This window comes from Coffea arabica, chromosome 9e, assembly GCF_036785885.1.
Source record: "Coffea arabica cultivar ET-39 chromosome 9e, Coffea Arabica ET-39 HiFi, whole genome shotgun sequence".
NCBI lineage: Eukaryota > Viridiplantae > Streptophyta > Magnoliopsida > Gentianales > Rubiaceae > Coffea > Coffea arabica.
The window spans coordinates 34035266-34058603 of record NC_092327.1 but is presented as its reverse complement, the minus strand read 5'-3'; the positions used below and the strand labels follow the sequence as shown (position 1 = coordinate 34058603).

Here is a 23338-nt window from a genome sequence, read left to right as displayed (position 1 = left end):
TATGTTTTGTATTTAACATAAATTAAATATGTGAAAGTTAAAAAAACAAAATTGCCCATAAGATACCAGCTCTTTAAGGAAAACTGACAGGTTTTGTAGTATGTTTTGTACCAACTCTTTATGGAAAACATACCAACTCTTTATGGAAAAAATTGATTAAATAGCGCCCAAAGGAAAACTAGTATGTTTTGTATTTAACATAAATTAAATATGTGAAAGTTAAAAAAAAAAAGAAATTACTCATAAGATACCAGCTCTTTATGGGAAATTAGCAGGTTTTGTATTTAATAAGCTATTTAACCAATTTTTTATATTTAAACAAATTTACGAAAATTAAAATAACGTATTTGAAAGTTGCATTTTTATTTGGAAGAACGCATTTCTTGAATGTGTTTTTCACCCTTTGGGAAGAGACTCAAAAATTGCCAGCCTTTAGGAAGTTAGTTTAAAAACTCTTTCTTTTTGGAAATTTACTCCATTAACAAGTCATTTGTAGTTCCTATATTAGCTAATGATATGAAATAGATCTCTCCTTACATATATGAACAAAAGAAGGAGACTCAAATCACAAAAGCTAACCATACCAAATACAAGTCAATTGTCTAATCCAGTCGAGAGTGCCACTCAATGTCCACAATCTCCAAAAGACTAATCATATAACCATCTAACAATCACCATAACAAAAAGAAATTGCCATCAAATCATCACTTTCCAGCTAACAATAATTTTACTTCAGCGAGTAGATGGAGGATAAAGGAGGTTAATTACATATTGTTGTTTCATTTCTGCAGGAAGATTGTAGAACACATGAAGCTTGGAAATCTGCTCCGAAAGTATGTCGGCTGCATTCATTACATCTCCACTCGGTAAAGCAAGTTTCATTAACTCAGCAACAACTTGATCTCTTCTATCGGAGACCAATTGCTCACGTTTATCCTCATTTGACATGGCTGCTGCCATAGTTGTGAAATTAGCTTGAATTCCCTCCACGAAATCTCCAAATTTGCTGGTGAGAAGTTGCAATGATGCATCAAGATCACCCCTTGTTGTTGATGCAGATTTCATTTTTTTTGACACATTTGCAATGGGAGGGGATTGTTTCTTTTGTTTCTTGGAATTTCTTGTACTTGTTGAGCTTGGTTGAGTTGATTGCTCCATGGAATTTACTTCATCTTCTTCTACCTTATCATTATCCGAGTTTGACATAGCATCAAGCCCTTCATCTCCTTCCTCCAAATTTTGGACATCTTCCATATCTTGGACAGCTTGTGCAAAATCTTCAGCAACATTTCCAGTGGCTCTGTCTCTTCCATATACAATTTCAAGATCTCCTAAATATGGAAATTTGACATCCCAAAGGCCCTTCGCATCCTTATGAGTCTAGAGATAGAATAGAAAGATAAATGATAATCTTAATAAAAGGTTGAAAAAGAACATATCAGAATGTAAAAAGTAATCAATTTCTTACCTTGCACCAATCATCATACCACTGTTTTTCACAAGAAATCTTTTTCTCAGCATCATTCCAACTACAACCACTTTCTTTGCACATTTCAACAATTGCATGGAACCTATTTTTCAGCCACTTAACTTTTGATTCAATATGTGGGCTGACTTGTTTGGTAAAAGTAGGTTGCTTACGCAAGATAATTTTAAGCAATTCGCTCATATAATTATTTTTAAATCCTCCATCTGATTTCCACATTGGATCACAAGCCAACTCTTGCAATGATTCTATGAGCACTTTTACCTCTTCACCAGTCCAAAAACATTTATTTTTCCCTCTTCCACGTACAATTTCATCATTCTCCATCCTATCATTTAGAAGTCAACCCATATATATCAATTAATTTTGATACACAATAGCATATAACTGAAATTTATAATATAACAAAACACATAAAAGAACATACAATTAAAAGTCAATCCAAATTTAAAAGAACATACATCAAGTGTCAATCTAATTCACAAATCCACTACAAGAGTACATCAAATGTCAATCCAAATTTAATGAGTCTAAGAGCTAAACATCCATTCATAGCTAAATACTAAGTCCAGCCCTCCAATTGTCAAACATTTCATGTGCTAAATTATTTCTAAAATTTGCCCATTGATCACTTGGCAAAATAGTGGATATGTACTCTACTTCTTCATCACTGTCTTCATCTTCACTTTCATTTTCTTCACTTTGTAGTAATTCTTGTGGATCAAAAGTCATGAACTTCCTTATCAAGTTGTGCAGCAGACAACATGCCATAATTATTCGCACTTGTGTTTGAATTGGAAAAAATGAAGGGGATGCTAGAATCTTCCACCTTCCTTTTAGCAATCCAAAACATCTTTCTATGATATTTCTAGCTTTAGAATGTTTCATGTTGAAATATTCCTCTGGTCTTTGTGGTCGATAACCATTGAATTCATTAAGGTGATATCTTTGCCCTCGATAAGGGGCAAGAAATCCATCAGCATTACAATATCCAGCATCCACCAAGTAATAACAACCTTCAAAATTCAATCATGTACAAATTAATACTAGACTACCTTATTTTCGAAAAAAAATTGATTGAATGGTATTGAATACTGCAATATATGTTTACCTTGTGGGACTCTAAGACCATTTGGTCTAGAGATAGCATTTCGAAGCACACGACCATCATGTGCCGAACCTTCCCAACCAGGCAAGACATAGATAAATTGCATATTAGGAGAACAAACCCCTAATACATTCGTTGCAATACTTCCTTTTCTCGTTCGGTATCTTGATTTTTGTTCGGTGGGTGGTGTCACATCTATTAATGTCCCATCTAAGGCACCTAAACAATTCTATTTTAACAAAAATAAAAAATATAAATGAGTTAAAATGTCTATATTGGATAGTTTAGATGAAAACATACATTTTATTAAATGATTGTATTTTAATGTTTGAATTACCTTAAAACATTTCCATCTCTCATCTGTGCAATCTTCGGTAATAGGCTCAGGCTTCTTAAGTAATATAGTATGCAATTTCAAAACTGCTAGGAGGCAAAGATTAAATTGACGACTCACCGTTTCTCTACTTCTCCAAAATAGACCACAAATTGTTCTACTTTTCTTGTGGTGAGCCAAAACATATACAAACATGGCAACAATTTCTTCTATTGACATGTTTCTTGTAGCTTTCAAACCTCCAGTGTCTCTAATCATTTCACATAATATCCCAAATGTTCGTCTATCCATACGAAGTTCGCTAATACAATAAGCATCACTCTCCCTAGTCAAATTGAATAAGTGTTGCATGCGCTCAGTGACTTTTTCTTCTTTTGATTTTATTTGGCTTCTTCTACTTTTGAGATGTATGAATATTAACTGGTACCACATCATAAACAGTGCAATAACAACCATTATCATTCCTGATAAAATCTGGCTTTGCCCTCGATATTTTTTGCGTCTTCTGTTTTCAATAGGCAAACGTGGCATCTTTGTCTACATAACAATATGACAACCAAACGTAAGTATTCACCAAACTAGATTACGGCATCAAAATCTTCAAATGCATTAAACATCAATTGATCTTATTAAAAGGGCCTAGACATGCATCATACATCCGTAAACACAATGATGTATAGATATAAATAAGCATAAACAAACGAAATTGATGGTTGAAACTTGAAATCCTAATGTACGAATAACTATGAAACTGAAAGCTATTCAAGCAGACAATTTTACAAACAGGTACAGGGCATGTAGAAACCCACCCAAACTATACCAGTATTCACGGATCAAATAACCAAAAGATCAAGAATTGATTGACCTCCATTGAATGCGTAATCCAAGAAAACACATTAAAAACATAAAAATGACAAATCTAGTGACATTAACATTTATCTCACCAAAAAAAAGAACAAAATAATGTATTTGTTGAAGTAAGTGAATTAAAATACATGTATTACAACAAAATACATGGATTAAAAACATGTATTATTCTCACCAATAATAGTGTATTTGTTGCGGAAATAATTTCTTATTGGATTTTGTGACAAAAGAATATGAATTCATGGAAGGAAGACTTTTTGCAAAACTGACAGATTGTGTAGCGTGAGTGGAATAAAAGTGAGAAGGTGATGGGTCCAGAGCATAGCATTTTGGTCCAGTTAGTGTTATTGTATCAGATTCCCTTCTTTTCTTCTTTATTTTCAGCTACCCAATGAGTAGCCTGAAAAAACAGAGAAGAAGAAAGAGAAAAGCTTGCATACGAAAAGAAAATTGCAGAGGCAAGGGAGTTTGTAATCCACTGACCTGGGATCAAGGAATTCACCCTAGTAGAAGACTCTTCAACTCTAGAATTCGTTGTCCAAGGAGAGTCGAAAGCCACTGATCTTTATGGTTGTCCAACCGGTGAAGTAGAAGAGGTAGAAAATCTGATGAAGAAGAAGAACAGAAGGTGCGGCGTGTAATGAAGAAAAAAAGAGGGTAGGTTCGTCATAAATATTTTTGCTCGGGAATGAGTTGAGGGTTTTGTCCAAAACCTCCCAATTTACTCAGGAATGGTGAAAGTCCGATTTTTTTAGAAATGATTCCAGAAATTGCATTCCAATAGACTTAACCCAAGCAACAAATAAGGGGTTCATTCCATTATTTGATTCCCAAACCCTTTAACCAAGCAGCCCCTTAGAGTGCATTTGAAAGTGGATATAGTGTGTTTTGTAATTAGATGTTGGAGATTAAATATAGGACACTAATTTTAATGTGTAAAATGATTGTTGTGTTTTTTCATCTTGTTGTTGTGTTAATGTTTACGTTTATTATCTACATTAGTTATGTTACTGACTAATTGTCTATATTGTACCATACATTTACCACTAGTAACGGCAAAAGTCCCTAATCTTTTGTGGAAGTGTTTCTATATTTTCATTTGCCTTGTAGACAAGGACGGAACTAAGGGGCCCCTGTCCCCCAAAGTCTTATAAAATTAGATTTTCCTCCCCTATAAAATTAAAAAAATTTTAAAAACACTTTATATAAATTTAAATTCCCGGCCCTGCAAATACCTAAAAATTTTTAGGTTATATGAGATATATTTTCTGGTTCCTATACTTGTATGCATAATCTATAAGAGTAACTACTCTTCAAATTAAGATGTGATAATGCTGCACGGCGTCAACTACTTTTCAAATTCCTACAATTCTACACTCTGACAAAAGAAAAGCTGAGACGTTTGGCAAAAATTTAGAGGCTTTTAGCAAAGTTTATCAATGGCAAAAAGTGATTGATGGGGCATAATCGTTGGATAAGCTTGACCTCATGTCATTCAAAGTCAACATCACAAATCACTAATTGATACTTTTCCCTCAATAGTCAATACTATAGGTTTATTTTGGAAATTTAATGCCAGTTTTCCTATCATATTGGCTCAATCTATTCACCTCATTAATTTCATTGCCTTCATATTATTGGAAGAGTTTGTATTTTCACTAGAAAAAGTAGAGCTTGTTTTAGGTCAGGGTGGGCAAAATTATCTGCTAATCCAAAAATCCGTCATATTCGATCCGTTCCGATCCGAAAATTAGGATATCTAATTTTTATTATTTGATCGGGTCAAAAGAGAGTCGAATACCCCTAAGATGCGGGGCGGGTTAGGGTCACATAATTAAAAACTCGTGGGTACCCGATCCACCCCGCATATATATATATATTTTATTTTTATTTTTATACACGCACTATAAAATAATAATTTAGAATTAAATAAGTAATTTTATTGAACAAATTGCATTACAAATATGAGAGACTATAGTTTATTTACAAGATTCATTTGTAGAGGTCATGATCTTATATTTTATAGAAAAAAGTTTAATTAATGTGGAACATATATATTAAAAATTGTGCTACTTATTTCAAACTTTTATTGATTTTAAATTCTTTTAATTTTTTTCCTTTATCTTATATTCTTTTCACATGCTTGTTTCTTGGTGGGAAACCTTTTTTTAGAAAAAAAATTTGTTAAATCTTAGATGAATGTGTAAAATATAAAATTAAATTAGTATAAATCATTTTTATTAAATTAAATGATAAATGAGATGGGGCGGGTATCTGCTGACCCGACCCTATCTCAGCGGGTATCCGATTATAGGGTACCCGCTGATATACGGGGTGGGTAAGGGTCAAAAAATGGCTGACCCACAAGGTACGGGTCGAATCAGCCAAATGGTGAATGGGGCGGGTACCGCTCTCAAAAAAATTTTTTTTTTGGGTTTGATTCTCAAAAATTTCTGGTCGTCGCCTTGCAATTAGAACCACAATTAGAAAGATTTGGTGAATTGTATGACTTCCGTCTTAAATTTTAGGAGACTATACTTGTTCTCTCTAATATTTTAAATTATATTTTCAAAACCTGTTCATCAATGTTTCAATTTTTTTCACCTCAACTCTCTTCATATGTATTTCTAGCAACATAAGTAACTGTTCCTATTTCAACAATAGTTATTTTTGTTATATTTAGTTGCATTACAGTAACAACCACTATGCAAATTTTTTCTTAGTTTTTAAATCTTTTATTCGAAGAAAAAATTCGAATTCAATGAATGTGCCACGGATTAACCTTGTCAAACTTTACCATGTACATAAAACCCCCACTGAAGTTCCGTATTTAGACCCCCAGAGGAGTTCACTGCCATAACTTATTATTCAGCCCTGATGGAAAGCACTTGGCTGCTCTTAGCCTTGGCAGGGATTGTTGCATGGGCTTTTCTCTCAAAAATATCCACTCACAAACGCCTGAAGTTAAATCATCCACCAGGACCAAAACCATGGCCTATTATTGGCAACTTGAACCTCCTAGGTTCAATCCCACATCAATCTTTACACTTGCTGTCCCGGAAATATGGAGAAATCATGCAACTAAAACTTGGTTCCAGCCCTGTTGTAGTAGCTTCATCCCCTGAAATGGCAAAAGAATTCTTGCAAACGCATGACAACATCTTCGCCTCTCGGCCTGCAACTGCTGCTGGCAAATATACTAGCTACAACTGCTCCGACATGACATGGGCGCCTTATGGTCCATTCTGGCGACAAGCTCGTAAACTTTATCTAACCCAAATATTTAATCCAAAGCGACTTGACTTCTTCGACAGCATACGTATTGAAGAAAGGCGTGCTTTCATTTCTCGTTTGTATGCTCTATCTGGAAAGCCAGTAGTTATGAGAGATCATCTAATGCGTCTTACCCTCTCCAGTGCATGCCAAATGGTTTTGAGTAACAAGTACTTTGCCCAATCTGAAGGGGAAGGATCTATAGTTACCTTTGAAGAGTTCCAAGAGATGATAGATACATGGTTTTGGCTGGGTGGTGTGTTCAATATCGGGGATTGGATACCGTGGCTCGACAGATTTGATCTCCAGGGTTACATAAAGCAAATGAAAGAACTTTACAAGAAATTTGATAGATTCCATAACCATGTGCTTGATGATCACCAGGCCAGGAGGAAAACGGAGAAAGATTTTATCCCCAAGGACATGGTGGACATTCTATTGCAATATGCTGAAGATCCTGATCTCCAGGTCAAACTCACCAGAGATCAGATAAAAGGGCTAATTCAGGTGCTATTTCTTCTTGTGGTTTAATGAAATTTCTAGATCTCTTTACCTCTTTTTAACTTACCGAATCTCAAATCTAGCAGCTTTGCTTAGGATAATGTGCCGCATTAAACATAACTGCTTTCTTCTGATTCAATCTGTTGTAAAGCATGATACTTCACCAATTCAGGATCAGGGCAGGACTAACTTTACCAATATTTGATCATGTCCAGGACTTACTAGCTGGTGGTACAGATACCTCAGCTACCACGGTAGAATGGGCAATGAATGAACTTCTCAAACATCCACGTCTAATTCGAAAGGCAACTGAAGAGCTTGATAGAGTGATAGGGAAAGATAAGTGGGTGGAAGAGGCTGATTTCTCAAAACTGCCTTTTCTAGAGGCGATCATAAAGGAAACTTTTAGGTTACATCCGCTGGCAACGCTGCTTGCACCCCATTATGCCATCGAGGATTGCACTGTAGCTGGTTATCACATTGCTAAAGGAACAACGGTGTTTATAAACACATGGAGTATCGGGAGGAACTCAAAGTATTGGGATTCTCCTGAAGAATTCATTCCAGAGAGGTTTTTGGAGAAGGATATTGACATGAAGGGACAAAATTTTGCGCTATTGCCATTTGGCTCAGGTCGACGGAGGTGTCCAGGCTATAACCTTGGAATCAAGCTTGTTCGATCAACGTTGGCCAACTTGTTGCATGGATTCAACTGGAAATTGCCTCATGGCATGAAACCAGAAGAAATTTGCATGGAAGAATTATATGGACTCACAACTCATCCAAGGATATCACTTGCTATGATCCCAGAACCACGTTTGCCGGTCAATGTCTATTAGCGGGTACGATTCTAGAGAAAATTGAAATATGTTCCTACTTTGTATCAGTCAACTGTTGAACTCACTCTCCACTCTCCGATTATATCACTTAGCTCATTTTAGGTGAGAGCTTAGGAGTCGAGACAGTATAATTGACCTAAAAGATCTTAGACATTCGTATTGGTCATTCCTATTGTGAAATAAAACAGAAGTCACAATCAAGTTTTTTTTTTCTTTCTTTAAATTGCTTTTCGTGAATTCTACTGTGAAATGAACAAAAGTCACAATCTTTTTCTTTTTTTTTTTTCCTAGAAAACAAAGCAAAATATCACAATTATGACATGTGGATGAATTGACATGGAAATATTGAAGATTGCACAGAGGAAATAACTGACTCCCTTGTTAGCAAAATTTATTCATTCTCAATTACCCCAAGGAGTGAATAGCAATCAATATCAGCCTCCTCTTAAAAGGTTCCTGCTTTGGATCAGTTAATGGTTGAACTCATTCTCCCCTCTCCATTTATATCTTGCCGTTCTAATCACCTAGCTCATATTAGGGAAATATTGGGAGTTGGTGTTGGTTTTGGGCCAAATATAACTACGTGAATATGAATACTTCTCAAATTAGATTCAATTAGATAATGACTTAGATTATCTTACCTCAATATTGCATGAAAAAATGTAAAATTTTTGTACCATAAAAAAGTTCAACTGCATGAGTTGAGACACAGATTAGATTGCCCTCTTTAAAATGTTTTGCACCTACAGAGTATTATGTAATAGAGTAAATTTTAGCACCTCACCTCTAACCTATCTCTGAGTGTAGTTTACCCTAATATACACCAATGGGTTAGACAAAAACCTAACATAACACCATTAAAACAAGTATAATATACCTAACATTGTTAAGTAGTAGAATATAGGACAAGAATCTCCTTATCAAGAGTAAGAAAGATAGGTGTTATAATGTAAGATATATGTTGTTTGAATATATATTTATAGTTAGAATATTATAGGAGGACAACCTTGACAATTGACATTCAATCTAATGATTATACCAAATTTTAGTTTCAAAACACTATAGTTTGTAATGCCATGTATAACGGTCAAATTTTTATCAAAATAGCATTACAAAAGTTCTCATTTGTGTTATCAAATTTGTAATTGAAAATCATTGAATAATAATTGTATTTTTTTTATTGAATTACTCCGATAGTACCCCACCTATTTTAACAACAAAATAAGTGGGGACCATGAAACCATTTAATTTTACCTAATATTTTCTGAGAGTTCCATACAGTCCCTTCCTCAACTTTCATTTAATTTTTTTTTTCAATTTACTCATCTAATAGCTAAAGGTGTGCACGCAAATAGTAATAATAGTAGTAGTAGTAGTAACAACAACAACAGTAGTAGTAGTAGTAGTAGCAGCAGTAATAGTAATAGTAATAGCAATAGCAATAGCAATAAGCAATAGTAATAGGAATAGCAATAGCAATAATAATAATAAAAATAATAATAATAATAATAATAATAATAGCAATTCTAGTAATAGTGGTAATAGTAATAATACGAATAATACTAATAATAGCAATAGTAATAATAGTAATACTAATAATAATAACATTACTAATAATAGTAATATTAATATTAGCAATACTAATAATAATAATAATAAGAGCAAATGGCACTAAATACCATTAAACTATTAGCTTGGACTACTCTTGATCACTAAACCTTTTTTTTCAACCAAATATGTCACCCAACTATTAAAAGTGTAATATTTTTATGGATAATTTCAGAAATCTCCTCTGAAAGTTTTCATAATATCACTCAGTTCCCCTGCAATTTTTAAAATCTCACTTACTTTCCCTATCAGTTTGACAAGATTAAATATTTCAATCAAAGGTCACAAATTGACAACATTATCCTTGTTCTTAATAACCATTTAACGAAAAAATAAATAAATAAAATTTTATACCAAAATATGTAGATTAAAAAATAAATTGATATTTAATAATGGTCCATATTTCTCTATATCGAAGTTGTGGTGAGACAGTAAAGAATGTGGGTAAATTAAATCTAGTCAAAATCAACTACTTAGAAGGATTTTGATGAGTAATTGACACCTTGAAAAATTTCTTGGACAAGTTATAAGAAAGTCCAGAATATTTTTTAGGAAATATATCACACTTGCAAGTAGTCCTAAAATGTGACCTTGACCAATGGTTGGGTGATATGTTATCGACCAACCATTTGTGTGCACCCTCACCATACTACCTCAACACCTCCATTTCAGCTTCAAACTTATTGACACATGAGGACCTTGGACATGCCCAAAACATACCTTTAAGTGTTTCGCTAGGATGGTGCTTTTTGAAGTTGTTGTATAAATGTCTAACGCAATGTTTGTGCTCTACTCCTGGAAGAATTTCTTGGATTGCAGAATCCAATCCCTGTCATATAAATTACAAAAAGTTCACAAATTAGTCTAAACATGCACTTTTTGGAACAATAGTATTAGAAAATATAAAATGTTTGGCTGGACGACATCATACAACCTTTTGTCTGTCACTAATACATGTCCATCTTTTCTGGTCATGGATTTTAAGATCAAACTTTAAGAACTCGATGAACCAATTCCAAGACATCTTGTTTTCAGTCTCCACAACTGCATAGGCAACATGATAGATGCAATCATTAGCATCAAGCCCTACAGCAGTCAAGAGTACTCCCGAGTGTGGTCCTCTTAAATGGCAGCCATCAACACCAAGTCCAGGGTGGCAACCTTCTTTAAAGCCTTTTTTCAAGGCTGTAAAACAAATATACAGCCTGTGGAATCTTTCTTTTCCACTATCCTCATCAACCTCTATCTCAACATGCACTGTGGAGCCTGGATTTGAGCTCAACAATTCCTCACAGTAGTCCCAAATTCTTGTGTACTGTTGCCGATACTTCCCTTCAATCAAGATTTTGGCTTTTACAAAGGTCTTGTAAACCTGATCCTTTGTGATATTTACATTTAACTTCTTATGCACTTTTTCTTTAAATGCATCAACTGTAACTTTTCTATTCATGCGCAAAAACTCCATGTAATGTCTAGCCAAAAAATCTAAGTTTGCACATTTGTAATAGAAAGTTCTACCACACCGATGTTCTGGTCCCATTGTTCTAATTACAAATGCATCAGAATCTGGTTCTTTTGCAACATAAGTAAACCACTTGCATTTTCAATTCTTGCATTTTGCCCTAATCCTTCCCTTGTCATTCTTCTCCCAACTATGCTCCTTACCCTACTTCACTGAATATAATTCAACTGCCAACTACGCTTTTAAATAGCATCTTCGTGTCAAACAGTAAACCAACAAACAATTTAGGATCCTTCATGTCAACTTCTGGCCTGAACCTCACATATTTTGGCTTACTTCTTGAAGTGTTTTCATCTGAGGAATCATGGCAACTATGTAACTCCTCTGTGTTCATGGAATCTGATTCCTCTTGGATAGGAATCTGGTCCTCGTCATAAACATCAAAGTCAAAGTCAGCAGCAATACTTTCTTTTACTTTTGCTTGTTCTTGCTTATGTGTCTATACTGGTACATTCTTCTCTTTAGCATTTGGTATAGCAGCTTTCTTTCCAACACCAGCATTATCTATGACAATCTGGCCATCAATTGCATTGTCAACAGTAGCAATACAATTCTTAAATATTATGTCATCCTCATCTTTACTAAAATCACAGTCACTATCATGAAATCTTTTACCATCATCACCTGACTTGGATTCTGCCTCATTTTCAGCCTCAACACCATCCTCTTCTTCAGTTTCAGGACCTCTCCCTTTACTATTGTTCAATTCTTGGACAAGAACATGAACTGGAAGTTCTTCATTCTCAATGAAGTCATCAAATGTGATGACCACATTCCACAAATCCTCACTTTCTTTCTTAGTTTCACTTTCAACAGTTGAGTGGTATGAACTAGGATCTATGGATCTAATATGAAATTCATGAACAACATAAAGTTCAACTTTCTCAATTTGTTTACCTATGCCAGCCATGTCTATTACATCCTCTTCAACATCTATTTGCCTAAGTCTCAACCACCACTTTCAGTAGGGATTCTATACCTATAACTGGCATCTGCATGACACCCAAGTAAGTAGCCAAAATCTCTCACAATAGTCATATTTATTTTTGTGGCCAAAACCCCCTCAAAAAGCTCCATGCTACCACCCAAATATTTTCTTTCTGGTTTTTCAAAGTATGCCCTACCATAGAAGATATATAGATTAAACACATCCGACTCAGCACCTATTTAATTTTCAAACAAATTAAAATAATTTACACCCACAATTTGCTAATTTAGAAGCACATGATTCTGCATAGTGTTGTCTACCATCTTCAAAACATGAAAGTAACATTACAAATTAAAGTTAAGGGTTAGGGACCACATGAACCCATTTCCACAAAAAACAAAAAAAAAAATTAAACCACCATCAGTTGCAGTAAAATCTCTATTGTTTGACATAAGATAATCCCTACCAACCATGATTAAGCTATTAACATAACAAAACAGACAACATTGTAGTCCTTAAACCTACTTGATTTGCTTGACTTCCTCTCCTAAATATTACATCTTTCGTGCATGTTGTCCCCCACTACCTCCATCTTTCGATTTCTTACACCCTCTGATTCCTTATTCATCACGATCTACTTTGATTTTGTTTAGCAGATCATTGACTAAAGCCCTAGTTTTTGTCCAAGAAATTTTTTTTGTTTTCATTTTTGGTTTTGGGTGGGTATTTCTTATAAGACTTTTGTTTCGGTTAATTTTGGTTAAGGTTCCAGGATTGAAGTCTCTAAAATACCCCTTCTGGGTTGCTCGATTAGGAAGCTGATGAAAATTATGTGGTGGCGCCGCCGCTAAACTCCTTGATTGGAACTGAAATATAAATTTAGGGATTAAATTGTTTATAAATAATGTATAGGGACTAAATCGATGAAAAAAAAAAGTTTAAGGATTAAATTGGTAATTTTTCCTTAGAATACAAGTTTTGCCTTTCTTGTATTTCATTAAACGGAGCTAAAATATTATAGAAATATCAATCTAAAAGAGATAAATAAAATTTTAAAAATCTCAAGAGAGCCAAATAATATCATGAAAAACCTCAATGGAGGTTTGTGAAATTATCCCATATTTTTATCTTTCCGTCTGATCCAGATATGAAAGATAGACGGAAAGGGATGCATGCGACTTGCATGTATAGGGTTTGAGCTTTCTGACCACTGTCATCCCAGCCAATCTCCCTTGCCATTGGAGAATGAAAGAGAGATCTATGCGATCATTTTGGATGGGCCACAGAGACGGTGGCTGCACCGTCATCTTAGACTGCTAGACACGAGGCTGGAGAATTTTTTGAGTTTAATCCTCTGTTTTGATTGCGTTTTTTATTGGGGTTTATGGAAATATCTTTCTTTGGGGGTTTATTTGGAGTCAGATGATCTTTACATCGATTTCTAACTTTGTTCTTTGCACCGTTGTTGATGGTAGATGATTGATGGGTACGACCTGTCCATTGGAGGACCTTTGTTTGCAAATTAGTTTTAGTTCAAGGACATTAATGCAATTTAGCTAAAGTATCTAATTCTTTGATGTTTATGTTTTTACCCCAGGACAATTTTCTATCTTTTCACATTGTCCCTCCAGGATTTCAAAGACATTTTAATCCCTCCCCTTCCCATTCTATTTGCATTAACGCCTGAATCAAACAGAATGACCAAAAAGTTGCACTTTTAACAGTTGAGTGACATTTTTTGCTAACAAAAAAGTTTTAAGTGACAAAAAATGGTCAAAAGCCGATTATTTGATGACATTCGGCGCCATTTGCTCTAATAATGCTCTAATAGTAATAATAATCCTACAACTCAAGTGTTTAACAGCACTTGTACAAGATCGATTGCTTATATTCCTGATGCTTAATTTAATTCTGGAGCTACTAAACATGCAATGAGTGTCATCTATCTGGCAAGCTATCCTATAACAGCATCATTAACACATACATAACAGAGAGACTATCACAGGCATATAGATCTTCAACAAAATTCTCTCTACAATCGTTCCAGACTAAGTTAACAGCTTGAATGAATCAGCTCTCGGTATCCGAGAAGACGGGGCTTTCCAGATCACCCATTTCTGCAGAGGCAAATGACTCAGAGCCGGAGCCATCCATAGATGAAAGGGAAGATGGTGATGCATCAGGGTCCGAGATACCATCATCATGCATGATGATATGATCCTCGTCTGATGTATCTGAACCAGATGCTCCTTGAAGAAGTCTGTTTATTGCACCTTTTGCAGTCTCCACAAACCACTCATCCTCAGGTAGGGCACTGACAAGAAAGCGCTTTCCTGTTAGTATAAGATAAGCCAGTGCAACAGGATTTTCATCATCAAAGTATAATTATTACCTTTGAGGATCCACGCCTCTGGCAGAAAATGCCCTGAATGCACGAGCCATTATGGATGATGCTACCTGATGTAGATTTCTGCTTGGATACCCAGCAAAGCGTGCAATCTCCACAGTAAAGTGCATATCTAAAATCAACTGTCATGGAGAGGGAAAGGTTTAAATTATTCTAGAGTACTGAAAGTAACATGTGATGGCTAAAGACAAGCTGTTCCTAATGAGACAGCTGCAAAAACGACTCAGTTAGAGCTCAATGATCAAGGTGCCAAAATCATAGAAACCATCCATAGCCAACCAATAGGTCATAAGCATAAACAGTCCACCACCAATGTGGTGCTCAAATTAAGTACAAACTACAGAAACTTCTTCATAATATCATTTCCTTCTCTTGCTTGCTTGATGAAGATATCATCTTTGACCTCTTCCCTAGAGAGAAAGTAAGGTCCCATGAGAGTCACTATTGACATACTATTTCAGTATTCCACAATCAATGCTTCATCCCAAGATTCATATATTTCACGAGAAAAGGTCATCTCACTTCAAATAAATAGTACTCTTACTATTCAAAATTGGATGCATCCAGTTTCCATCTATTTCGTCCCATTTACACCTTCCTCAAATATTCCTTCTTTGCAAAAATCACCTAATCAGCATTCTCTAGTCAAGTTTGAATATCGAAACATTACTTCCACGTTTGTAATACATTTCCAGCTCCTAAGATTTTTGCTAACTTAAAGTAAAGCTTGATTCAGAAAGAGAGACAATAAAAATCAATAGTTCCAAATGTATCTCGATTTCTCTTGTAGCAAGCATAGTTCTGAGCAATTTCTGCTCCAAAACAGTCGGAGTTTTGACAAGCATTAGATAAACTAACTAACCTAATGCAGATCACTGATGGCCAACCAAACAGAACTGACTTTATAGACATATAACTAATTTGCAGTGTCCTTATAAATTCTCAAACCTCAAAATTATTTTGGTTTGATGAAATATTTCGAACTTTTGGCTTCATTTGGCCTGAAACATTTAATAATATAACCAAGTTGTAATCCTGGGTATGGGATCAGATCAAAACCCTTCCTCTTTCTTTTCTCATCTTTTATTTTCTTGTTATTTTCTGAGTCCAGGTAAAAGCCACTCATGTATTAGATAAAGATTCGATTTCTTTACTCCATCTTCCTGCTTGCCTAACCTTGTGGACGTATAGCAGGAATGTTTACCACCCACAGATATGCTACTCTCGGCCTTAATGCTTTTTAATGATTAAAATCTACATAGATATACACACAGAAGCATAAACAAGCTGAGCGATAGAAGTTTTCAAATCTAAGTTTGTTATGTAAGTTCGGTTATATTAGCACATACAGACTAAGATGACATTAATACCCCAATCCAAATCCTCCTGGAACTGTCTGATTCTAAATCCCGTTTAATATATATTTTCTGCACAACAGGAGCCCATACAAGAGTGAATGAGAGCAGCATTACTAAAGCATTTCTGCTAATACATGTTTATCGAGCTAAGGCTAAGGAGCTGTTTCTCATATGCTTTAGCTTTTTCAAAGCAGCTTAAAAACTGTTTCTCAGAAAGCAGATTTACATTAAAACTGCATTTCTTTTATAAAAATTTTGAAAAGAGAGAATTGTATTGCAAATGGACCTCCAAGGTTCCATGCTGCAATTGACTTTTCCAACTTTAAGCTCAGTTAAGAGTAAAGGTAAAATGAAACTAGCAGGACAAAATATATTTTGGCTTACAAAAAGGCGAACAGATAGAAATAAGAAAATCAGAGAAGGCTATAATATATCAACTTAAACTAAATTTTGCAAAGAGAAATGATATAGTTATGAAACTTGGAGGTGTAAATCAAATAACCAAGTTATGTAAGAAAAAAATAGCATGCTTGAGAACTGGTCTGAGATGACCGATTGTAATATTGCAGCTGTATTGAAAACTCTCTTCCAGACCATATTTCAGCCCCATGACTGAGATCCAATGATGGATTTATTTAACACAAGGTCTTGTCCATCTTTGTTCAAAGTCAAGTACTTGTAAAGACAATACTCCCCAGAACAGGATGAAATGCTATTCACTGAATTTTGTCTGCAGATTCATGTTTTGACCATAAAAATCATTAGTACACAGTTTATATAAATGAGGGCTGTCTGGTGCAAAAATCAACACCATTGCCATTGCCAGCATTTTTTTCAGCAAACTCTTCCATCAGTTGCAATTAGAAGGTGTGTAAGCTCCACTATTTCCAATCAGAAAAGGAAACATTGGGTCTTTTTGCTTTGCTTTTTCAAATTTGGTCATTTCAATGGTTACAAATGATTCAGTTGTACTGTCTTCCATGCCATCATGTATCTTCAAATTAATTCCATTTTCATTTCATTAATTTCAATAGGATTAGAAGAAAACAAGCAGCCAAGATAAAATATACCTGCTGCAGCCCTAAAGGCCTTAGAGGAGTTGAATCATCCTCTAGGTGACCCCAAAATTCCTGCTCGTCTGCTAACCATAGCACCAGTGTCTCTGTTAGACGAGCTAGTAAGCCTTTTTGTAATTTTTCTCTTCCCAGTAAAACATCTCCAGCTACAATTCCAAATTGCTGCAGCTTCCCAAATAGTGCCTGAATATACCTCAAACAAAAATCATTAGTCTCCAAAAATCAAAATAAAGAGGTCCAAAACAAGAATTCTTCTTCTACTATATTTGCAAAGTAGATGACTAAAACAAAATTGAATCATTCTAATATGCTTATAGATGACTAAAACAAAAATGAATCCTTCTAATCGGCTTTTCTTTTTCTTTTTTTTTAATTTAGTAGGGGAGGAGCGGGATTTAAGAAGCGGAGAGGAGGAAAGGGGATTTGATCCCAGGACCTCTAAATCTTGAGGCCTCTGATTTGCTGCCCGCAATTATGTGCGTAGCAGAAATATGGAGTCCATACTCACTGAACAGAACAAAAAATTCATCATTCCAGGAATTTAGGAAGCAAACGGTCATACTAAGTAAAAAAAAATTTTCCTATGTGAACAGAAAAGGAAAGTTAGTTCCTTGCCTTTCTGATCAAAATAAATATTCCAATAAGCACAAACAAAAAAAGTAGCAAGCAACAAGACCAAAATAAGTAAATAAATAATTAGAGATAGACAAAGAAAAAATATTCTAGTAAAAGATTTTCCCCTCCAGAACAATCTCCAAAGGTAATGCACTTTTCTCGAATAAAAAAAGATGAGTATAAAAAATGATGCAAAAGAGATAAATCTCAAATTACTTACTCAGAGATGTAATGACAGATCACCATGTTGCTAAAAGTAATCAGAAAAGGCATGTAAAGGAAAATCACTTCAAGTGTGTAACATGTAGAATGACTTGAGAAAGTTTTCATCGGCTGACTGAGGATAACCTGAAATGGTAGTGATGGAAGTGGATCAGAATCCCAAAACAAACCCTCCTCTTTTTCTTGTAAATAAGTCTGTGCATCTAATCGTGTTTTGTCATCTCTGGAGTAGATAAAACTAACAACATATTGTCGGCAAAAATGATCCTTAAGTTTGTCGAGGGAATGCTGAAGCTGACGCCTCCAATCTTTAGACTCCAATGTGTTATTTGCGGAAGGCATTACATTTTCCACAGGTCCAATTCCTGCTTCCTTGCTTTCATTCAAAATGTTCCTTATTTTGGATACTACCATTGGCAATAGTTCCTCAGCAATAGTGAAAGCAGTTCCTAATAATGCAAGCTGCTGAGAATCTGTTTCAGCTCTAAAAGGGACATCTTTCAGATCCGTAAGATTTTCGTCTTCAGAGGTGCTAGGTATGGCTTTAATCAATACATCGATGTATTTGTCAAAAAGTTGTGAAATTCTTGTCAATATATTGCCTCCAAAGTGCAAAATGACCAGATGAGTGAGCTGCTCCACTATGTCCTGTAATGAGTTAAAAAAACCCAGACATTAGACTTGTTCCTCGCATCTCATCATTGGTATACAAGAAGCGTATACCAACTTTTACAACAAGCTTGAATCCCAAGAAGTGCAAGCAGTTGAAAATTAAGCTGATTCAATCATACAGAAAGAGATTTAAAGAAGCCACCACAATCCCAATTTCTCTAGCACATGCCCAGGATCTAAGAAATCATATGCATAACATTTTACACATGGTGAATCTTAAATGAAAGTACAAAACCCTTATTCAGACATCTGGCAAAACCAAAAGAAACAGAACAGACAGCCAGCAATCTTGAGCAGCATAATATAATTTCCAGAAGATGGAACAAATTATGCACTCTCAGACCAGGTCAAAACATCCCATGCAAGAGCAGCAGGCTATCAGTAAGAAGTCCAACTAAATTCATAAGTTAGTTCAAAAACATTACAATCGGGAACCAATCTATTACAGAGCAAGACATGTCGTGCATCATCTCTATCAAAATTATGTGCCCATGCAGCTTACAGCAGATTTAGTCTGGCAAATGAATCATACAAACAGTCACTCACTTTGATGATAAATATAAACCTGATTCCACTTTCAACAAGCGAACTGTCAGATGAAGTTGCAAAAGTAGTCAGAGGAGAGGCAAATCGAGGTGATAACGGCATGCTTTCATCACTTCCCGAAAAATCAAGAATTTGTTTTCTAGCCCTTCTAAAGTTTAATTCCAAGACTTCTTCGATATATGGTTGTAGAAGCACCAAGAGCAATTTTGAAAGTTTAAGTCCCTGCAGTTCCAGGGCAGAGCAATGGTTGAGACTAGCCTGAATGCACACACTAGCCGCACGTAAAGCAGTAGCACTATCAGAAGATGGAGCATGTTCCTTAACCAACCTTACGAAAGATTCAATCTCCCATTCTGCCCACTGAACAATTTTGTTACTATAAACAGGATTGTCACCAAACAAGTTAGCAGATTCTTTTGTTGTCAACAAAATAGAAGAGAAAACAAGGTTTGACAATGATGTTGAATATGTTTCAGGGTAACAAGGACACAGTGGAAGAAACGCTTCAATGCTTTTTTGGAGGCGTGATCCATATGCCTTGAGAAGTAGCTGATGTGCAAGGGGAACCTTCCCAAGCTTCAACAAGCCAGATAAAGCTTTTTTTAATTCACCAATGCCAATTGATGGTTGCTCAATTGTATCAACAAGCTGGTTTTCAAGTATCAATTTTCTTTCCAACAAAGCAGTCCTGTAGAAAGATGGTTCATTAGTTGACGTGTCAGCAGAAATTTTGAGCTCTGGATGACTTCTTTCCTCAGCATCTATGGCCTCTATCACCTCATCCATTTTGTGCTCGGCCAAGAGAACATCTATATTTTCCAAGAATACCATCCTTTGATCCACTTCTTCAGTTGAAAAGGTATTATCAAGCTCAAGGACTTGAGGTCTATACTCAACTTCCTGAATGTCATCATTCACATGGGTCCATTCTTCCAATTCTCGAGCAACACCAGTCATCAAATCCTGAAGAAGGATTCCGTGAGCAGAAATATGCTTTCGTAGATCATTTAACTCATGCTCCGTTTCCACAACTTCTTCACATAATCTGCAAATCACTATTAGACATTTAATCTTGTAGAAACATCAGAAACAACAAGAAAAGTTATTTAAAGTGCAGGGCACCTGAGCTGTTGTAGAGCAGCCATGGGACCAGCAAGGTGAAGGAAAACATTTAACACAAAGTATAGTGCTTTTACTGAACTAACATTTTCTTTTCTAGCAGATAGAGCCAGGATAGACTCTAAGGTTCAGCAGTTAAACAGGTAAGAACTAAAATATGGCAATAGTACAAAACTCCAAAAAAAAAAAATTTAGTTCATCCATCAGCATTAGACTCTAGGCGCCAAAGTTGTTAAGACGAAAAGATTTCACAAGCATATTCAAAGGACATTATTTGACTCAAAATAAGTTGCTAATTTTTTTCCATTTAAACCTACTGTATAATTTTTGGCTCTCATAGTGCATAGTTTTATTATACAGTAGAACAGATTTTGCATAACTAAGCCCTAGTAGTGCTTACTAAAAGCTTTCTAAGACTTTTTAAGTAAGTTTAAAGGCATAATTGTGCACAATTTCACAAACTTAGAAGCGAATTTTCAGCAATAATGAGGCAACCCTCAAAAATAATATGGATATGAAGCAATATTATCCCAGAAGTCAGGGCAGCATGTCAAATTTTTCTTGCATTGTCTGAGAGGTCTTGATGAAATCATTTTTAGGAAGAAATATGCTCATAATCTCATTCCCATAAGTTCCTCCTTGAATACTGTAACAATATAATATATCTTGGAAGTCGAAAGGTTTGGTCATCTTGTCATATAGCATACAGGAGCCTAAAAACTGCACATTTTAAATCCTACATTTATACCTCGAAAAGGGTATCAGAGGTGTTGAAACTTCAAGACCACATCAAATATAATATAATCTATAGACCAAATACGTAGAGATTGCTAGCTGAATTAGCAGAATCAAGAACTTTATTATATTTCAAGAAACCGAATCTTCATAAAATGATACTAGGAAAATTACATGTCACCCCTCCCTAAATGCAGATGTGGCTTGACTAAACCGAAAATGTGCATTGTCAGATAATTTTTTCCCAAAAGGTGGTGTTTAAATCATTGTACCATACGATATATTGTATGTTGGCATGACTGCATTTACAACTTCAAGCTACTTAAATTCAGGTTTGGCTTAATTTTGAAAAAAAAAGAAATTAGCAACAAGACTAATTTTAAGGAGTATTAATTTATACACCTCAAACATTTTAAAATCATTTTCCATTATGTTCGTCTTTTATTGGGGGTACTTTAGATCCGAGATTCTATCAGCTAATAAACTCAACATAAGAGGAAGTTTGATCCTCAAGATCTTTTGAAGTCGCCAATCATGGCAAATAAATAACTTTGAGAAGTTTCTGCTAGTATAGATTAGCATTACTTTTTACCCTCTACACCAAGAAAGGAAAGCAGAGACAAGATATATGCATACTGAAACACATAATAAGTATTCAAACAACAAAAAATGGGAGATCATACAATCTAGAGAGACTTTATGCTGTATAATGTAAGAAGAACTTAAACAGTGCCACTAAAGTACCTCAAAAAAGCTGAGTACTTTGTTCGCATATTACCACACAAGTTTTCCACAGCATCCTTTAAATCCAAAAGCTCAAAGCAAATCTTTCTGATGCCCTGCATAAAATAGAGAAATACGAATACTCAATTGCAAAAGATCAAAAGATTAGCTATAAACGTAGAACATCTCAGCTGCAACAACATACGTATTGCTGACCGAACATGTCCATATTGTTCTTTTTCCCCATTTTCGGGGGGTAGGAGTGGGAGATGGGGAGGGGAACGTGAAAAGTACGCTCTATTAATAAACTCTAGATTCAACATTACATGAAGCAATTTTTAATATACTTTAAAGGAGTTGGAGAATAACACCGAGAAGAACTTTAAACTGGAAAAAGTAAAGGCAAAAAAGCAATCTTACAGCTTCAACCAGGAAATTGCCGAAACCCATTTTGGAAACACAGCAACCACACTTGCTGCTGACATTACATTTGATATAAATCACTGGATTCAAAAAGGGACAAATGCAGTGTAATTGGGGAAGAAAGACATCGGAAACTGCAGCTTTTTGCTAGAAATTCATCAATTAGACCAAATGGGACAGAATTCAGCGCACTTACAAATGACGAAAATGCAAGATTTTGTAGAAAGTGATTCAGCTGAACAAATCGAAGCAAAACTCACATCAAAAAATTACAGCTTTTTGCAAGAAACTCATCAATTAGTCCAAATGGAACAGAATCCAATGTACTTGTAAAACGGGGGAAAAATTCCAGATTTTCAAACAGATAGAGTAAGGCAGAAGGTTATTGAAGCAAAATTTACAGCTTTTTTCCCAATAAACTCATCAAATAGTGGAGTAATCATGAAGAAAGCTGTCTTTTCTTTTTAAATTTCTTTTAATTCATCATTTTGGGAAGGGGAGGAAATCAGAAATGGGGTTTTGATGACATCCATTAATGATGGCGTTGGTGTTTAATTTCTTTTACTTTAGTTTCTACCTTTTCCGTATTGGATTGATAAATGGTGTCGATCTTGTGCTGTGGGGTCACACTCTCAATTGCAGGGAAATCATCATCTTCTTCACTGCTTTCCATCCTCATTTCTTCAACTCCTCCTGTTACTTCTTCACAGTTTCCTCCTCTTCTTAGTCAAGAAGTTAGTTTATTTGCAAGAACGAAAGAAATGTTTGCCTGTTTGAATACACACACTCACATACTCAAGTCTTGAGACCGTAAGAGCAACTCACTACGCTCCTCGGGCGAATGGCTGATGAGCTACTCCTGAATGAATACTTTATTCGTCTTCTTCTTCTTTTAACTTTTTTTTTTTTTTGTAAAACCCTTTAGGCCTCTCTTTCGTAAACGCGTAAATGAATGATTAAATAAAGAGTGCACGGC

General features: G+C 35.2%; 4 protein-coding genes across 11 annotated transcripts; 1 reads left to right on the top strand and 3 right to left on the bottom strand.

The window, feature by feature from the left end:
• Positions 1 to 601: 601 nt before the first annotated feature.
• Positions 602 to 4494, bottom strand: LOC140014538 (protein ALP1-like). 5 transcript variants are annotated; one of them, XM_072065510.1, is made up of 4 exons: positions 4279 to 4491; positions 2932 to 3465; positions 2598 to 2823; positions 1911 to 2502 (listed from the first exon to the last, which is right to left on the bottom strand). In XM_072065510.1, the coding sequence occupies exons 2-4, from the start codon at positions 3457 to 3459 to the stop codon at positions 2042 to 2044; spliced, it is 1215 nt and encodes a 404-aa protein (XP_071921611.1). In that variant the 5' UTR covers positions 3460 to 3465; positions 4279 to 4491; the 3' UTR covers positions 1911 to 2041. The 5 variants fall into 5 exon arrangements, with proteins under 5 accessions (XP_071921613.1, XP_071921615.1, XP_071921612.1 ...); XM_072065512.1 differs by lacking the exon at positions 1911 to 2502 and adding an exon at positions 602 to 1380 and having other exon boundaries at positions 2932 to 4494; XM_072065514.1 differs by lacking the exons at positions 1911 to 2502; positions 2932 to 3465 and adding an exon at positions 602 to 1380 and having other exon boundaries at positions 4279 to 4494.
• Positions 4495 to 6672: 2178 nt separating this feature from the next.
• Positions 6673 to 8408, top strand: LOC113709265 (trimethyltridecatetraene synthase-like). The gene is made up of 2 exons (XM_027231988.1): positions 6673 to 7575; positions 7785 to 8408. The coding sequence occupies exons 1-2, from the start codon at positions 6673 to 6675 to the stop codon at positions 8406 to 8408; spliced, it is 1527 nt and encodes a 508-aa protein (XP_027087789.1).
• Positions 8409 to 10665: 2257 nt separating this feature from the next.
• LOC113709815 (uncharacterized) lies at positions 10666 to 11556 on the bottom strand. The gene is made up of 2 exons (XM_027232670.2): positions 10951 to 11556; positions 10666 to 10845 (listed from the first exon to the last, which is right to left on the bottom strand). Exons 1-2 carry the CDS (start codon positions 11554 to 11556, stop codon positions 10666 to 10668), a joined length of 786 nt encoding a protein of 261 aa, XP_027088471.2.
• A 2680-nt stretch (positions 11557 to 14236) lies between these two features.
• Positions 14237 to 23290, bottom strand: LOC113710245 (exocyst complex component EXO84C). 4 transcript variants are annotated; one of them, XR_003452824.2, is made up of 7 exons: positions 22940 to 23290; positions 21961 to 22055; positions 19363 to 20407; positions 18143 to 18792; positions 17302 to 17490; positions 14859 to 14995; positions 14237 to 14780 (listed from the first exon to the last, which is right to left on the bottom strand). XR_003452824.2 is itself a non-coding variant. In XM_027233148.2 (7 exons), exons 1-7 carry the CDS (start codon positions 23039 to 23041, stop codon positions 14537 to 14539), a joined length of 2334 nt encoding a protein of 777 aa, XP_027088949.1. In that variant the 5' UTR covers positions 23042 to 23286; the 3' UTR covers positions 14237 to 14536. The 4 variants fall into 4 exon arrangements, 3 of the variants coding, with proteins under 3 accessions (XP_027088949.1, XP_027088950.1, XP_027088951.1); XM_027233148.2 differs by having other exon boundaries at positions 18271 to 18792; positions 22940 to 23286; XM_027233149.2 differs by lacking the exon at positions 22940 to 23290 and adding an exon at positions 22360 to 22535 and having other exon boundaries at positions 18271 to 18792.
• Positions 23291 to 23338: the final 48 nt, after the last annotated feature.

What these genes read in the sequence shown, in the direction of transcription:
- LOC140014538 (XM_072065510.1), bottom strand. Translation starts at nt 3,459, where the DNA reads ATGCCACGTTTGCCTATTGAAAACAGAAGACGCAAAAAATATCGAGGG. An exon ending in AGAGATGGAAATGTTTTAAG is followed by an intron (nt 2,824 to 2,931) that starts GTAATTCAAACA and finishes TTGTTAAAATAG; the next exon opens with AATTGTTTAGGTGCCTTAGA. An exon ending in TGGTCTTAGAGTCCCACAAG is followed by an intron (nt 2,503 to 2,597) that starts GTAAACATATAT and finishes TGAATTTTGAAG; the next exon opens with GTTGTTATTACTTGGTGGAT.
- LOC113709265 (XM_027231988.1), top strand. Translation starts at nt 6,673, where the DNA reads ATGGAAAGCACTTGGCTGCTCTTAGCCTTGGCAGGGATTGTTGCATGG. An exon ending in AGATAAAAGGGCTAATTCAG is followed by an intron (nt 7,576 to 7,784) that starts GTGCTATTTCTT and finishes GATCATGTCCAG; the next exon opens with GACTTACTAGCTGGTGGTAC.
- LOC113709815 (XM_027232670.2), bottom strand. Translation starts at nt 11,556, where the DNA reads ATGGGACCAGAACATCGGTGTGGTAGAACTTTCTATTACAAATGTGCA. An exon ending in GTATTAGTGACAGACAAAAG is followed by an intron (nt 10,846 to 10,950) that starts GTTGTATGATGT and finishes TTTATATGACAG; the next exon opens with GGATTGGATTCTGCAATCCA.
- LOC113710245 (XM_027233148.2), bottom strand. Translation starts at nt 23,041, where the DNA reads ATGAGGATGGAAAGCAGTGAAGAAGATGATGATTTCCCTGCAATTGAG. An exon ending in GGCCTTTAGGGCTGCAGCAG is followed by an intron (nt 14,996 to 17,301) that starts GTATATTTTATC and finishes TCTCCATGACAG; the next exon opens with TTGATTTTAGATATGCACTT. An exon ending in AGAGGCGTGGATCCTCAAAG is followed by an intron (nt 14,781 to 14,858) that starts GTAATAATTATA and finishes CTTTCTTGTCAG; the next exon opens with TGCCCTACCTGAGGATGAGT.